This window comes from Fukomys damarensis, unplaced genomic scaffold, assembly GCF_012274545.1.
Source record: "Fukomys damarensis isolate Sample0158 unplaced genomic scaffold, DMR_v1.0_HiC HiC_scaffold_38, whole genome shotgun sequence".
NCBI lineage: Eukaryota > Metazoa > Chordata > Mammalia > Rodentia > Bathyergidae > Fukomys > Fukomys damarensis.
Genome location: NW_022900950.1, coordinates 2,448,663 through 2,466,609, shown reverse-complemented (window position 1 = coordinate 2,466,609; position 17,947 = coordinate 2,448,663). Strand labels below are relative to the sequence as shown.

The 17,947-nt window shown below is 34.6% G+C and overlaps 1 protein-coding gene across 1 annotated transcript in view; it reads right to left on the bottom strand.

Moving 5' to 3' along the window:
• Positions 1-5,894: 5,894 nt before the first annotated feature.
• Positions 5,895-17,947, bottom strand: part of Slc25a31 (solute carrier family 25 member 31) — a 26,988-nt gene continuing 14,935 nt past the window's right edge. The window contains exons 3-6 of the mRNA XM_010618852.3: positions 12,650-12,767; positions 11,435-11,589; positions 9,791-9,916; positions 5,895-6,262 (exon numbers count right to left, since the gene is read on the bottom strand). Of these exons, the coding sequence (XP_010617154.1) occupies positions 6,062-6,262; positions 9,791-9,916; positions 11,435-11,589; positions 12,650-12,767 (600 nt within the window). The 3' untranslated portion in view covers positions 5,895-6,061. The remainder of the gene's footprint in view (positions 6,263-9,790; positions 9,917-11,434; positions 11,590-12,649; positions 12,768-17,947) is intronic.

Below are 17,947 nucleotides of genomic sequence, written 5' to 3'. Positions count from 1 at the left end.
ACCCCGCCGCCCGCGTTTGTGAGGTGGCGCCCATTGTGCGACGCCCCGCCGCCGAGCCCGACCTCCACGCTTGAAGAACTAAGGCTTTCTAGGGTTTTCTTTCCAGTTTGAAACAGCACAGCCAAACTTGTGTCAGCGAGCACACTGACAACTGTGCGTTCACGCAGCTTCCTTCATCGCAATCTAAAAGATGCGGTCTTCTCCCCCTTCCCTTACCCCTGACAGTTTTGCAGGAAACTGATTTTAGGTCTGTCACCAGGCCCAGCCCAGCCAGTGCTTTAGCCTGCAGCTGCTACCCTCTGATTGCCCCAAAAAGGAGCTGGTGTGATCTTGCTTCTTCCAAGTTTGCCATCTTTTGCCGTTGTCTGCAATTTAATCAAGTTATAGTTTATACTCACGAACTTCGGCCGCCCTGTTCCTTTTTGTTCATTTCTTCGTGCAATTCCTGTTCCTTTTCCAGTTCTTGGGACACCAGTTCCTTCTCTTCCACTTCTTCGTGTGTCCCGTTTCTTCTCCTTCAATTCTTTGTCAGTTTCCTGTTCCACACTGGTTGCCATCTTGAAAATAGGTGTGGGCTTTTTACCTGATTCTTTAGTACCCTCATTGTCCCTAGCTGTCTTCTTAAAATAACTTAGACATTTTGCTATTAATAATGCTGCTATAGCCACAGCAGCAAGAGTGGTTATAGCTCCTGCTGCTATTGCTATGATGACTATGTCATCCATTTTGTAAGGAAACTGCAATATACAGTACTGATTCGATTCTTGTCTCTCTAAACAATCATGCTTCTCCATTTCAGCCTACACAGGAAACAAGCCATGCTGGGCCGATGCCACCCTATGAGCCTCAGCAAGATTCCCTTCTCAGCAGGCATTGTGAGAGCAGAGTCAGAATTCCATGCTGCTGCCCCTGACAGAACCCTGGGCCCTTCTGGATTCCACCGCTTAACAGCCTCTCCAGCCGTCATCGTGGAACGGTGATGATTCCCCATCATTTAGATTTGTTCCTGGATATCCTCAAATTCTCCAGGGGCCATTTATTTAACTGATTCCATTTATTTATCCATAATGCCTATAAAACCTGAGGCAAAAAGATTTTTCAATTAAAAGAATTTTTTTTTTCAGTCCAAGCTGGCCTCGAATTTATGGCAATCCTCCGTGTGTGCCACCATACTGGCCAAAAGAACATTTGAAACACAAAGTAAAAACAAGAAAAAGTTTTTTGCTAGGTGGGACGAATTATTATTCCTTAAAATTAATGGGAGGGAGGCGGGGGCTGGGGATTTAGCTCAGTGGTTCCACCGCCTGCCTCACAAGCTCAAGGTCCGGAGTTCGATACGCAGTACCAAAAAAAAAAAAAAAATTAATGGGAGGACACCAAAGTACCTAGTATCTACGAACAGGTCAGGCTTTGGAGTTACGTGGATTTGAGTTCTAGTTCCAGGCTTACTTAACTTCCTACCTGTAGGACTTTTGGCAAGTTACTGAACTCTCCAAGCCCCAAGTTCAAAGTGTGATAAAATGATAAATATATATATATACACTGGTCTATTTTTAATGATTAAATAATGTAAGCATATTCACAGTATCCCTAAAACTAAAGAAAATATTTTTTTGTGCCTATAAGAAAAGTAGTTGGGTGTAGTGGTACAAACCTGTAATCCCAGCTACTTGGGAGGCTGAAGCAGGAGGACCCCCAACTTTGAGCCTAGACTACGCAACTTAGTGAAATAAATAACTAAAAATACAAAAGACTGGTGTTTAAAAGTAGTTTGGTAGCACTTTTTAAATGGATTAGAGCAAAATGAGGTTGTATGCAAAATGGTCACTTGGGAGGCTGTCACAGATTCCTAATTTTCAGTCAGCTACAAATTGCATTTTCCATCTTCTTTATAACTACACATGGCCATGTGACTAGTCTCACCAATGTGTGAATAGGATACATGGAACTTCCACTCACCTGGTTAAAATTCCTCCTGCTGCTTCCTCTTTTCCTTACTACTATGTAGATAAGTAATTACTAATGCTCTAGGACAGCAATTCTTCACCTTAGGTTACAGATCCTCAAGGGGTTCATATAATTAAGGGAAGGGGAGGTCTTGAATTAACCTTTAACTGAAATGCAACATTTCTTTCAATTGTGAATATAGGCACAGATCACAGTAGTATTAGTATCACTGATTCTTCCTATCAGTAGAAATCAGGTATTTTCATATCACATAATTGTTGGATGTATCTTTAAACATTGTCATATTAACTAATATATGAATCACTAGGCTTTTCTTCCTGTTAAAAGTATATGTATCATTAATTTTTGTATTTTAATAACTATATTTCACATATTATTTCCTTTTATTCTTAAGTATTTTATGTATTTAAAAACTTCATTGCAAGAAAGGGTTCAGACTCTACTAGGTTGGCTCTAAGATGTCGGTGGCACAAAAATGATTCTAAATCCCTGCTTTGGGAGATTAGAACCAAAAGACCGAAGGGAAAGTGTCTGAAGTTCATTTGTGCTGCTGGCTTGCATTGCCAACTTCCCGATTATTATATAAGGGAAACATCTGTCTTGTTTAAACCACTGTATTTGAGTCTCTGTTACAACTTAGCCTTACTTTTACTACAGTAGGCTATTAAAATATAATTTGTACATGTGTAAATACCAAATAGTTTCTCTGGTGTGAGAAACTGAAAGTGTAAATAAGGACTTCAGGTATAATAGATAATGTGAAATAGGAAGAAAAGGGGAAAAGGGTAAGTGGGAGGGATAGGGAAAAGAAAAGGGAATGTAATTAATATGAAAAAATGGAAACAAAGTCTTTGGAAGTAGGGAGAGATGGAGGGGTTGGAGGGAGGGCAAGGGAATGGGGGAAAAAAAGATAAGAACCGAGATAGATTACATAAAGGTACAGAAAAAAAAAAAAAGAACTAAGACCTGTAATGTAAAGGTACAAGATCCCAATGATGAATGTAACTGTACTGTATACCTAAAATGTAGCAATAAAATTAATTAAAATATAATTTGTGTAAGTCCTAAATAAGGTAATGACAATCAAAATGTAAAGAAGAGCAGGGGATTTAGTTCAGTGGTTCTGACATCTGCCTCGCAAGCACAAGGTGCTGAGTTCAATCCTGGGTACAAAAAAAAAAAAAAAAGCAAAGCAAAGAAACAAAACAAAATAGAAGAAAAATGATTTAAAAAGTAGAATTTATGAGTTGTTGATCTGTTTGCTGCTATGCGAACCAAGGTAGGAGGAGAGCAAGGAAGGCTTCCAGGACTCTAATGGTGGGTGACTGTATAGAAGGGGTATGTACTACTAAGCAAGATAAGGGAAAGACAAAAGTCTGTAAATTAAGATGAGTTAGGTTTTAGAAATAATGGGTTATAGAAATGCTGATACTAGCTAAGAAAGAAGAAGAGACAGGTTGAAACATACATTTGAAAATCTAGAGGAATCCAGGCTAGAGAGAAATCTGAGTGTCAATGGCAAACAGACGGTTCCTGAAACTAAGGATTAAGAAATGGAGATAGGGAACAAATATAAAGTTAGAAGAGTAAGTTGGACTGGCCCCTAGATAATACTAACATTTAAACAGGTAGTGGGAAGAATCCCCTTTGAACTCACTTTTAGGTTAGTCAGCTATGAGGAATGAAGTTATCTATTTATGTTGCATAATTCTTATATATAAACAAAGGAACTACTTTGGAAATTTTAGTTTTGAGGATGCTAAAGTCCTATTTCTATAAAACATCAATCCGGAGTTGGAATATAAACTATTAAAAACTCTTGAGGGGCCCCTAGCATCTTAGTACATATTTTCATTTTCCCACCCACCAGCAAAACCTGAGAAAAGAATTGAAATTAACAAAATAAAAATAAATGTATTTTCAAAAAGTATAAATTACTATCAAAAGGTTATCTTGTCTTATGGAAGATGTATTTTAATAAAATACAGAGGATCTTAAAGAATGAAGTTCTGCGAATGGAATTTTAGGTATTATTTGGGGAGATAATTTTAAGGCAGGAAATGATATAAGATTCTCTGTAAGATGTAGTAGACCTAGAAATTTAAAAACTATTCATATTGGATGTACTTTAGCTATGTATTTGTCAATATTAGTGTTAACATTTGGCAAAATTACTTCCTTATGAAATCTGTAATAGGGGCCAGGGATTTAGCTCAGCGGTTCCACTGCCTGCCTTGCAAGTGCAAGGCCCTGAGTTTGATCCCTTGTACCACCAAAAAAAAAAAAAAAAAAAAAAAAAAAAAAAAAATCTGTACTGATCATCAATATTTTATATTAATGTAGTTTTAGCTCAGCTCCATATATCTTTTAACTGTGTACCTTCTAGACTTTATAATAGATTTTTGGCTTAGCAATTCAGAATGTATTTCTTTGCCCTCTACCTATGCCTTTCAGAATTGTAAAGTCTTTTGCTGGGAGTGGTGGCACATAATGTAATCTCGGGTATTTGGGAGGAGGATCCCAAGTTTGAGGCCAGCTTGGGTAACTTAGCAAGACTCTGTCTCAAAATATAATTAAAAGGACTGGCAATGTAGCTAAGTATTCCCTGGCTTAAACCTATATTACCAATAGCATAAAAAAAATGACTTTTTTCCACTAAGCATTGCTTTGTACAAATTAAAATTTTTATACTATTAATCTTTATATGAGAAAACAATTTGGTTGTTTTAATTTTCTTGGATGTTATAATTTAAAAGTATTTTATATTTTCTTTCTATAACTTGTGTTATGTTGACTGCCGAAAGAAATGACGTTGAGAGTTTTCAAGAGTTATTTTCCCCCTTGAGTGATACTAATACACATATTTTATAACTAATATAGTAAAGAGTATATTTTGGATTTTCTTTGAAATGTACTTTGCACCTGTCCACCAGTAAGTCTGCCTACTCTATTACATTTTCAGCTTCACAAAATCTATCCCTAGTTTATCCAACTAGCTTAACATTCTTTTACTCATTCAAACTTTGAAACACTGGTCATTTTAAATGTATTATGTTCTACAACATCTCTGGAAAAAAAAAGACAGTCTCGTACAAAACCTTACAGATGCTTATATTTTTCTACAAACATCTTTTGTTCTCTTTAAGCCAGTTCCCACTCATCACAAAAATTTTACTATCTTCTACTTACTATTAATGTTAAGAGTGATGGGAAAAGAAGAGGGTGAATGGAGGGCAGGGGTATGGGGAAAAAACAAAAACCAAGATATAAAGGTAAAGGTACAAGATCCCAATGATAAATACAACTGAATTGTGTTTTAGTGTACCAGTAAACTTAATGGAAAAGAAAAAGTGATAGGGAAAAAAAGCTCATTTACAACTTTAAATTACAAACTTAAAACTTCCTTTATTGTTGATATGGAATACAAAAACAAATGTTCAAGGAGATATCTTTTGTTACAAGATATATTCACACTTGGTAAGACTTTATTGTAAAATAAAGATTAGCAGATAAACCATTTTATATCTTATTTTCCAACCCATTTTACAGTATCACTAAAGTCCTTATCAAATTTTAATGATCAGGTCTATAATCTGTGCTTACCAAAGCTATGTGATACTGTAAGTAATATACATAATAATACCTGAGTTGTCTTGGAAGAAAGTTTATTCATTCCTATAGACATAATGATGACATCATCTCTGGAATTTTACAAAATACTTCTTTAACTGTATGATTTTTTTAAAAGATGGGAAAACAGGTATATTAAATGAGTAGCAATTTAAAAGAAGATGCTTTCATTTTTTTAGATTTCAGCATTATATAATTTAATTTTCATAACAAATGTAAGCAAATAATTTTAAACAAATAACATACACTACTTATAAGTAAAATGTCTCATTACAATGAGTTTAGTATAAGTGGGAAGGAAACATATACTTATCTGTTTTTCAATATTTAAACCCTTGAAGAAAGTCTATGCTTTATTGCAGAAATACCACTTTAAGACACAGACAGTAATAACATCCTATCAAAACGTATACAAATGGCAGCATTTGTATTTTTAACAGGTTAGATGCATGCATTTTTCAATTTAATCTCCTGATGAACCACCTTTGATATCAATATTAAGGAATTCTTTAATTTTATCATATAACACCAACACCAAAGCACCTCCTGTACCACGAAGGATGTTGGAGAAGGCACCACGAAAAAATGCATTGATTCCCTCGTGTCTGTATATCTTCACAAAGCAATCTATGGTTCCTCTGTATTGCCGTTCAGCCTCACCACTCTACATAAAGAAAAACAATTTTATATTATTTTGACATCATTTATCTTAAAATAGTTTCTATCAGTAGTAAAGATAGATGATTGACATTATGTTGAAGTAATTAGCTTACACTGAATAAAGTATATTGAGTTATGAGAATATTCATACTTTTTTAGACATATTTGAAAACTGACCATAGATCAGCAATAACAAATGTCAAATGATGACATTACATAGACTACACTACAAATAAGAGAGAAAATTAAGAGCAAAAAAGATGACTAGAAAAATGTATATTTGAATTAAGGAAAAATGCCTTAGAAAATACTTAAAACCAAACAATTATAACACCCCTTAAATTTGTAAGATACTGACTGCTTGAGTGTTTATAGAAAAATGAATGACCTTAATATTAGAAAAGAAATTAACAGACATTTTTAGAAAAAAACCTGAAAAAAGTTCAGATAAGCAGATATAAGCAGATAATCAACAGTTATAAAGGGAAACAAAATAAATACAATAGAGCACATAAAAAGTTAATAGATAATAGAAAATAAAAGGAAGCATGTAAAGTATGCAATTCTTGAAATACTTTGTGGATAAATTTCTGGAAATAATATTAGAAGGAAAAGAGAGAAGGCGACAAGATTGTTAGAAATGGCAAAGGTAACATAAAGATGACCCACTGGTGAAAGGAGCAAGATATGAAAAGCTTCATGACAACTGTCTTTGATGAAATGGATAAATTCCTAGAAAAGTATAATTTATCAATAGAATGGAACAATACTGTAACTGTTAATGAAATTTAGTTGTTCAAAACAAACTCATAAGGAAACCCATACATCCAGATAGCGAGATCTACTCAACATTAAATGAATGCTTCCTTATAATCTTAACAGAAATTATTCTAGAGAAGAAAAAAGGTGAGAAGACTTTCAACACATTTTGAGGCCCGAATAGCTTGATACAACAGTCAAACTATGACAATACAAGGAGTTAAAACACCAGTAATGTTAATGAAGTATGGATAACAAAGTCTTGGACAAAACTCTCAAATCAAATCTTCAAAAGGATATAAAACATCATGACAAAGCTAGGTTTACCCCAGGCATACAGGGTAAATTTAGCTCTGGAAAAGAGATTTAGTGTAATACAATATAGTAACATTAAAAGAGAAAAATGACAGGATCATCTCAATAGATAAAGAAAAACAACTGCCATTCATGATTAAAAATTCTAACTTAGGAACAGAAAGTAACTGCCAATAAGACGGAAGTTTAACTATAAAAAAAAATCGTACATTTAACATTGTTATATAATACTAAAGGGATTCTTAGGATGTCAGCTATTCTTTAGTATAAAGTTGAATTAGAGATCTTAGTGAGTGAAGAAAGGCAAGAAAAAAAGGTATAAGAACTGATAAGGGAGAGGAAAATACAGTATTATTAACTGATTATCTATGTAAATAATCCTCAGAAGTGTGTACATATAAACTAACTTTCATAATAGGGTTAACAAAGTTGTAGGATATAAAATTAAAATACAAAATTCAACAGTACTCTCATAGGATGAACTGTGTACCTAAAATCATGTGTTGAAGATCTAAGCCCCAGTACCTCAGAATGTTACTGTATTTTGGGACAGAGTCATTAAGGATAATTAATGTTAAATGAGATCACCATAGTGTGTCCTAATCTAATACGATTGTCCTTATAAGAGGAGGAAGAAAGAAGGACCATGAGAGACAAAGGAAGAAGATAGTAAACCAAAAGCCAAGGCAAGACGCTTTCAGAAGAAACCAACATTACCAACATCTTGATCTCCAACTTTTTGCATTCAGAATTATGAGAAAATTTGTTGTCATTTAGTTTGTGGTATTTGTTATATCAACCCTACCAACCTGATATTCTTTCTCACACACACACTCCCCACAAGCACAGTTTTTTCTGTACCATTGTAAGAGTTAAATTGTAGACATCATGCTTCTTTATCCTTGGAAAAAGTATGTAAAATACTACTATCATTTTTTTTTTTGATGATACAAAGGATTGATCCTAGGGCCTTTGAAACTAACTTAAATCCCTAGCACCATCTACTTTTTTTTTTTTAAAGACAAGATCACCCTATGTAGTCCAGACTGACCTTGAACTCACTATGTAGCCCAGGCTGGACCCCTGCTTAGCATCTCAGAGTGCTGGGATTTCAGGCATGTACTACCACACCCTGCTTCCTTATATATTTTCTTAAAAAAAAATTACTATTTTTCAGTAGTAGGGATTGAACCCAGAGCATATGAACTGAGATATATCCCTAGACCATTTTCCATTTTTAAAGTTTCCAAATGTAGGATTTTGATGTTTGAGTTGATGGCTATGCCGATTATCCTGATCTGATCGGTACACATTATATATATGTACTGAAATATCACACTGTACTCCATAATTTGTGTACTAATTTGTTAAAATAATTTTTAAAAAGTGTATCAATGTAGTAAACTAGAACTAGAATAGGAAGATGAAATTCAGATGTTAAAGGAATAACTCTTAGGATTGTCTATGAGTGAAGTAAAAAAGGTTACCCTTCCAGGTAATTTACTAGATTCTTCTAAAACTGTTTTATAAATGATAAAAATAAGGACCAAACTGCCTAGAATTGTTTTCAGAATTTAATAAATCAAAAATCTAAAATGTTTGAGATAGTATATGTCACATAGGAAATACCATATTACTATTCTAGCTTTCTGGACTCATTATTTTCACTTGGCCTCAGGAAACTTATCTGGCCAAAAAGATTACTTTTCAAGCTCTATCTCACTCATCCCCCAACCCTGCTCCATGTTTCGAATGTTCTGTCTGGAAAAAGCCTACTGAGATTTTGCTCTTCAAGAAGCCACATCTAATCACTTTAAACATCTGGGTACTCCTTCTCTATGCATTTCTAAAAGCTATGCGCATTTTTATTTAGGCCATTAATTATCTTCAATATTAGATTGTAAGTTTGGGTACAGGATATGTCTTATTTATGTCACCAGAACTTAGGATAGATTGAAAACTGAACTCAGAAATTTACTGAAGGGATTACTGTAACAAGTAACAGCAACAGAGATAGGATGTATCAAAATTTGGACTTAGGAATTTATATTTAGAACACAGGTCACTATAAACAAGTTCTCATCCATACAGTTCAAAATTATTTATATTTATCAAAATATAATAAATGATTATGTGTCAATGGCTTGTAACTGGGCATAATTTTAGTTAAAATACACATACTCATTCAATCTCTGCCATCTCCCTCAACCCCTCAAATATATTTCTACAGGAGAAGGTATTTCTGTTCTGATGGCAGATGAGTAAGAAGCTTTGCTGAATGGTGACTATTTCATCTGAAAGAATATAACACAGAATATATCATAGTATTTTTTCGTTAGCTAAGTAAAATAAATGACTTGCCTTTCTGCTACAATTTCTCTGACATTTGAATAAATTATACCTAGATATCAAAGATGTTAGAAAAATCAACTAAGCTTACAAATTAAACATAAATTACCTGCATCATCATGCGTCTTCTAACTGTATCAAAGGGATAAGAGAGTATTCCAGAGCATGTAGTTACAACTTGAGCAATGAAAAATGAGATAAGAAATGGGGTTTCCTTTGGCTTTGGTAATAAGCCCTAGAAAAGAAAAATGTACCAAGTAACCATCTAAATTTCTGAGGTATCTTAAATGCTAAACTCATAGGATAATTTTTATAAATATATGAAAGAAGGTGCAATTATATTTAAAACACAATGAAAACTGTTTGGATTTAATAGTAGCAAATTCAGTAAGAAAGGCCAGGGACACACATGACTGTATTTCAATGGTATAGCTGAAAAAATAGCATATCTGCTATTAAAGGGATATGTTCTTAATGAACCAATAACTAAAAATAATGGCAGCCAGTAAGAAAAAGAATTCTTCCATGGCTCTTCCTTGTGGAGTTGAAAAAAATGAAAGACTGTTTGCCATTATCATAAACCAATAATTTGATGAGTAGCTGTAAAGTTCTAAGCTGGTGAAGAAATATTACTACATTTTATAACTATTACAGGAGATAAGAGAAAAGCAGAGGAAAAGTAGATATACATTTTTCTATGATTAAATAAATGTACTTAGATGCTGTAATTTTCACTAATCTGTCTAAAAGATACACAAAAAACTGAAGTAATCTGTCCACACCACAATAACACTCAACTACATTTATACTAATGAGGGATGGTAGATATAAAATTTTCCTCAAGTTTAAGTTGTATTTAACAAATAATATTGACATTGGGTTCAGTGCTTCCTTTTGGAAGCATTTTGCTATAGCAATGGAGTTCTACTTGTCATTAATAAGTAAATTATTTAGCTTTCCCAGGACATTTATCTTGAAAGTAAGGGTTTTAACTATGCCAAAGAAACCTAAAATGTTAAAAAGGACCAAAATTTGTAACACATATTGCAAAATAAGAAGAAAATGTTCAAATGGGAAGGGGGAACAGGAAGGTACAAGGGGGAAAGAAGGACGGGAAAAGGGGTTGAAGGGAGGGGAGTGAAAGATGTATCATGTACAGGTACAAATTCCATTATGATGTATGTTATCATTATGTATATCTAAAATGTACCAATGAAATTAAAAAAATAAAGTATACCAGAACATTGTGCGGATGTAAAATACTTAACAAGCTTCTGAGAAATGAAAAGGCAAATTGTAAAGTGACCTGCAGAATACAACACAAAATTTAATATCTAGTGGATATCCAAGGTATCATAACAATTAAGCTTTCCCACAATAGTAATAGCAAGTTATTAAATGCATACAAAAAGTGATAATAAAGTTTAAAAAAGCAAACGGATAGATGTTTTTCTATATGCTGAAGATTTGATTATGATACAAGCCTAATTAGTATGTTTCTATATGTAACATGGTGTATACTGCAAACAATATGAAAGCCTACTACTCTAATACATGTTTTATATATAAAGTCAGATCCATAATATTTATACTTTAATTAGGTCACAGCAGCCACGATTAAATAGAATTTCATGTCTCTGTTATCATTTTGATTTGCATAATTAAAAGTAACATATACACTGAGCACATTACTAATCAGAATAAAAAGATATGAACATTTATTTAATATAACAAAGGTAAAGCCCCAAATTACCTTAACTGTGTCATAAGCTCCAAAATAAGAGGCTCGGTACACAATGATGCCCTGAACTGAAACACCAAACCCTTGGTATAAACCAACAATTCCATCTGATTTTGCTATTTTCACAATACAGTCACCTAAACCCTTGAATTGTCGCTCTTCAGGGCCTAAAATAAAGCCAATAAAAACTATTAGCAATGTTGTATATCAAACACCTTAATCAAAAGTAAAGCCAACATTTTAGCGACTTAAATAATTTGACACTTTCACTTAGAAAGAAGACACAAATCAAAATCCTTCTTGCTGGGGATTTAGATCAGTGGTTCTGCCACCTGCCTTGCAAGCGCAAGGACCCAAGAAGTTCGATCCTTGGAACCAAACAAACAAACCAAAAAACCCCAAATCCTTCCAGTCATGTAAGATATTCAAGATTTCAAGTAGTATTTTAAAAATAATTAACTAAAAACATTAATCTCTCATAAAAGCAATCTAATTCAAGCAATCTGATTTAAAATATTTCATTAAATTTAGCATAAATAGCTGTGCTTGGTGGCACACACCTGCAATCCCGGCATTCAGGAGGCTGAGGCAGGAGAATGGCCACAAGTGGGAGGCCAACCTCAGCTACATAATGAGTGCAAGGCCAGCCTGAACCACATAGTGAGAACTTGTCTCAAAAAATCAAAAAGAGGGCTGGAGATCTAGCTCAGTGGTTCTGCCGCCTGCCTCGCAAGTACAAGGACCCAACTTTAATTTCCCATTACAAAAATAATAATAATAAAATAAAATAAAGATAAAATAACATTAGCAGAAGTTAATAGAAAAATACTTAGAGATGATTCAGGGAATCTCCAGGATGAAAGTTATACATTTAACTTAGAGAGACAAGAATAAAGCACATACAGAAATCACTCAGGAAAAAAAAAATGAAACTGAGTTATAAGCAGCCTGTGTTCATTCTTCTGTTAAAATGGGCCTTCCTCTTTTCTCTTTTAAGGTAAAATTAAAAAGTATACTTTAGGTGCTACAAGTACCATTTATAATACTCATAGGCTGTATTTGATAACACTATTCTTTTTTTTGGTACCAATGATCAAACTCAGGTCCTTGTGCTTGCAAGGCATGCAGCACAAGCACTGAGCTAAATCCCTGGCCCATGTAACACTATTGATACAGTATAATTATATAATAACACAAGGAAAAGTTAATATACCTATAATTCCATACCTTTTCCAATATCAACACCTAACCGGGTTCGGGCAAAATCTAGTGGATACACTACACACAAGGATGTTGCCCCAGCAGCTCCACCAGAAGCCAAGTTTGCCAAAAACCATCTCCAGAACTAAAACATAATTTAAAAAGAAGTCTTTATTAAATTACTGATTCTGTTTAAAACATTTAATAAACTATTTTTTATAAATGTTAAAATCCAGATTTACAAGCTTCATTCATACAATTAAACATATGATAATGATACAACACCCATAGCTGTTTCCCTTCTCTTCCCTTTCCCTCCCCTCCCCGCTTTCCTTCTTTCCTTGAGAGTCGGGTGGGGTGATGAATAGAATCCAAGGCCTGGTGCATTATAGACAAGCACTCTACCACTGAGCCACAGCTCTAGCCTATAGTCTGCTTCTCACTAGGCAGTCTGGGAGATAGTTTAGATGCTGATGTACTTAAGTTCAAGGATATTTTAATGTCCTCCAGTGAAAAAGGCCACATGAGATAATCAGCACTTTACACTGCATATACTTGCTGTTAATGCTACTAGTATTTTCTCCCAAGAAAAATTACACATGTACAAATATATACTTTTAGTGTACTTAAGGTATTCCTGAAAGAATCCATGGATCCCAAGTACCTCTGACCCATAAAAAAGGACATAAAACTCACTAGGATATTGACACTGAACTTAAAAGGAATAAAAAAATCAGGTAATTAAAAAAAACAAGTGAACAATAATAAGAAAATAGAGCAAACATAAAAAAGCAGGTACAAACACAGATTAGGTGACTTGGGAGAGAAAGATAAAATGTAATCTGTTCCATACTGCTATTTTTGGTTCAAATTCAAGTGTCAGTTAAAATCACAATTATTCTTTTTTCCTGAAGTAATCAGTCACTCTTTCCTAAAACCCAAGTCAAACAAGACATGCAGCATAAAGGTTTATGTGGTAGGTCATAAGTTCCATTTAATGTCAGGTTTTAGTTTTGCCCTTGTTTTGGGAGGAAATTGGAAATCAGTATTTTATAATGCCCCAATTTTATTTTGTACTTTTAGGTGAATTAAATTTGAATAGCTCAAAATATATTTAATTATGGTCAGATGAGGACATGAAAATTGGCAGACACCAAATATAATGTAATTGAATTCATGTAAATTAAACCTTATTGGTCTACTAGTTCACCTGAGCAGGTAAAGTATAATTCTTATCTATTTATTTTTGGTACCGGGGATTGAACTTGGGTCCTTGCCCTTGCGAGGCAGGCCGACGAACCGCTGAGCTAAAACCCCGGCCCCTATAATTCTTTTTTATACATATTTAAAATGAGCACTCCCCAAGTTCAACAGGTTGCTTTTCAACATTGAGGGCTCGTGGAAAAAAAAAATAAGCATTTGAAATGAAACTGTTATGGAAAATCCAGGGAACGTCACTGTAACCATTAAATATATTAGAGTAATATTCTGGTCAAGTTCAGGTTCTTCATATATTCTCCTGCTCATATTTCTAGTAATAATTTTAGATCTCAGATAGCTTTGGACTACTAATTTTCTCTTGGCCTGGAATGTCCTTCCTAGTTTATTTTAGGAAATAATTATTGTTACTGCTTTATGCTCTAAATTCAGGTTCTGCTCCATTAAATATTCTCTTATCTTCTAAGATAACTTCTTAACTCCTCTAAAACTTTAATCATACCCTCTTCCTACAGATAATTAATCTGACAGATAATTAAAGATGAATCACAGAACCAATATATTTTAGTATATGTGCTGCTGAAGTGAGCACACAGAACCAATATATATAATGTGTCAACATGACCTAGCAGTACTTACAACCATTTCCTATTTTCAATTTATAATTTTTTTTTGTACTGGGGATCAAACTTGGGTCCTTGCACTTGCAAGGCAGATGGCCAAACCGCTGAGCTAAATCCCTGGCCCTTTCAATTTATAATTATCTGTATTATTTATACTGCCATAGACTGTGAGTTTGAGTCTAGGATTTTTAATATTTTAACTAAGGTTTAATTCACATTCATACAATTCATCCATATAAAATATATAAATCAACAAATAGTATATTATTATAAATTGTAATCAATGCTATAGTTTTAAAACTTTCATTGTTCTAAAAGAAACCTCATACTAGTTTTGTGTCACTATTATCCTCCCTACTTTTCTGAGCCCTAGGTAACCACTAATCTACCTTTGATCTCTATTCGGGATGTAGCACACAAATGGAATCATATAGTATAACATCTTTTATGGTAAGTTTTATTTTCTCATTTAACAATGTTTTTCAGGTTTGTTCATGTTGCAGCATATACTACTACTTCACTCTGTATTACTGCCAAATACAGTGTACTCTTGAGTTACGACCTGCCTCACATACAAACAACTTGGGTCACAACTGGAATTTTAATTTTAACATACGACCAAAGTCTTGAGTTTACTGCCCAAAATGCCAGTCTTTCCTGTGTGGGGCTGAGAAATCCTGGGCCAATGTCTCTCTAAGAACATTGAGATCTGCCTGGAATAAAGTGTGGCCTAAAACTATATGGGAGAGAAACTGTGAAGGCTGTGTAGAGGAGCCTGAGCCTGCAACTGACCCCAACCCTGATGACACTGTCACTATAGCAGAGTCCATAGGCTTGCGGGTAGACAGTGGTGATGTTGAGGGACTGGTGGAGGAACACTCAGAGGAACCTCAGCAACTCTGGCTGAGCAACACAGAATGGCAGCTGAGGACCTTTCTGAAGAGGAGGGGGAGTATCAACAAGCAGTGCAGCAAAGTTCTGAAATAAAGGAAATCCTGAAAAAAAATGGACAGAGCTGCAAACATTTGTGGAGAAAACTCACCCAGACAGAGAAAAGGCCAATCATTACATTCACTTGCTTAATGACAATGTCATGTCATACTGCAGAACAGTGTTAAAGAAAAGACAACAACCTTAGACCCAGTTTTTACTTCTGAAAAGGTTGACACCTAGTGAGCCAGAAGCAGGTCCTCCTGGGCTACAGACTCCCAAGGAGAGAAAGGACGCTAAGGAGCCAGATTCCTGTTGTTCTTATGGACAGGGAAGTTCCTTCCAAACAATAACCACCTTCCATTTCATCCTCCCCTCCTGCAAGCCAGAGATGTCAACTTGAATGGTGAGTACAGTATGAAATTGTTTACGCACATTTTATAATTTTTTAGTGAATACATTTTAGTGAATTACTTTTTATGAAAATTATTGGTGTTCTGGTAAATTACACACATTCTACAACCCTTTTTATTACAAAAAGTTTAGTTAGGGGGTACTTTGGGAGGTTCAGAATGCATTATGAGTATTCCATTATTTCTTATGGGGAAAAATAATCTTGACTTATATAGCCAACCTAAATTACAACCAGCCCTTGCAAACAAATTGAGTTTGTTGGTCAAGTGTCCACTGTAATATTCTTCATTATGGGTATACAGTGCCAAATTTATTTCTCCACTTATCAGTTGAGAATTTGTTTTTTTGTTTTGTTTTTTACTTTTTGGAGGCCAAGGTCTTCATTCAGAATCTATTTCACAAAGCAAGTTACAGGGTCTCCAGATATATGTATTTAATTTATTCTACTTAATAAAGTACAAGTACACTGGTGACACCACTTAGTGTTTCCAGATTCTCATAGCTCCTTTTAAGTGAGGCCCCTCAGTTCTGTGTAAATATCTATGATCGTATAAGACAATTAGATTAAGCGATTGCATGTGACATCAGGTTAATCTATAGATATCTGGTAAAACAAGATGAGCTAAGCAGAGTCACATCTCTTTTCAGAATCTGAGCATAGGTATCTAACCTTTTGGCTTGCCTGGGTTGCACTAAGGAAGAGGAATTTTCTTGGGACAGTCTACGTGTTGAGGGACTGGTGGAGGAACACTCAGAGGAACCTCAGCAACTCTGGCTGAGCAACACAGAATGGCAGCTGAGGACCTTTCTGAAGAGGAGGGGGAGTATCAACAAGCAGTGCAGCAAAGTTCTGAAATAAAGGAAATCCTGAAAAAAAATGGACAGAGCTGCAAACATTTGTGGAGAAAACTCACCCAGACAGAGAAAAGGCCAATCATTACATTCACTTGCTTAATGACAATGTCATGTCATACTGCAGAACAGTGTTAAAGAAAAGACAACAACCTTAGACCCAGTTTTTACTTCTGAAAAGGTTGACACCTAGTGAGCCAGAAGCAGGTCCTCCTGGGCTACAGACTCCCAAGGAGAGAAAGGACGCTAAGGAGCCAGATTCCTGATGTTCTTATGGACAGGGAAGTTCCTTCCAAACAATAACCACCTTCCATTTCATCCTCCCCTCCTGCAAGCCAGAGATGTCAACTTGAATGGTGAGTACAGTATGAAATTGTTTACGCACATTTTATAATTTTTTAGTGAATACATTTTAGTGAATTACTTTTTATGAAAATTATTGGTGTTCTGGTAAATTACACACATTCTACAACCCTTTTTATTACAAAAAGTTTAGTTAGGGGGTACTTTGGGAGGTTCAGAATGCATTATGAGTATTCCATTATTTCTTATGGGGAAAAATAATCTTGACTTATATAGCCAACCTAAATTACAACCAGCCCTTGCAAACAAATTGAGTTTGTTGGTCAAGTGTCCACTGTAATATTCTTCATTATGGGTATACAGTGCCAAATTTATTTCTCCACTTATCAGTTGAGAATTTGTTTTTTTGTTTTGTTTTTTACTTTTTGGAGGCCAAGGTCTTCATTCAGAATCTATTTCACAAAGCAAGTTACAGGGTCTCCAGATATATGTATTTAATTTATTCTACTTAATAAAGTACAAGTACACTGGTGACACCACTTAGTGTTTCCAGATTCTCATAGCTCCTTTTAAGTGAGGCCCCTCAGTTCTGTGTAAATATCTATGATCGTATAAGACAATTAGATTAAGCGATTGCATGTGACATCAGGTTAATCTATAGATATCTGGTAAAACAAGATGAGCTAAGCAGAGTCACATCTCTTTTCAGAATCTGAGCATAGGTATCTAACCTTTTGGCTTGCCTGGGTTGCACTAAGGAAGAGGAATTTTCTTGGGACAGTCTACGCTCAAGTACTGTGCAATCAAGTCATGAAAAATTTTAGTAAAAGTCACATAACAGTAAAAGTTTATAAAATCTTTTGGGGCCACATTACTAGCTGTCCAGGGTGCATGCAAGTAAGAGCAGAAATGGAAAAGCTATTAAGTAACTTAAAAAAAAATCAAGATTATATATACAGATATTATATATGATTTCTATTAAATA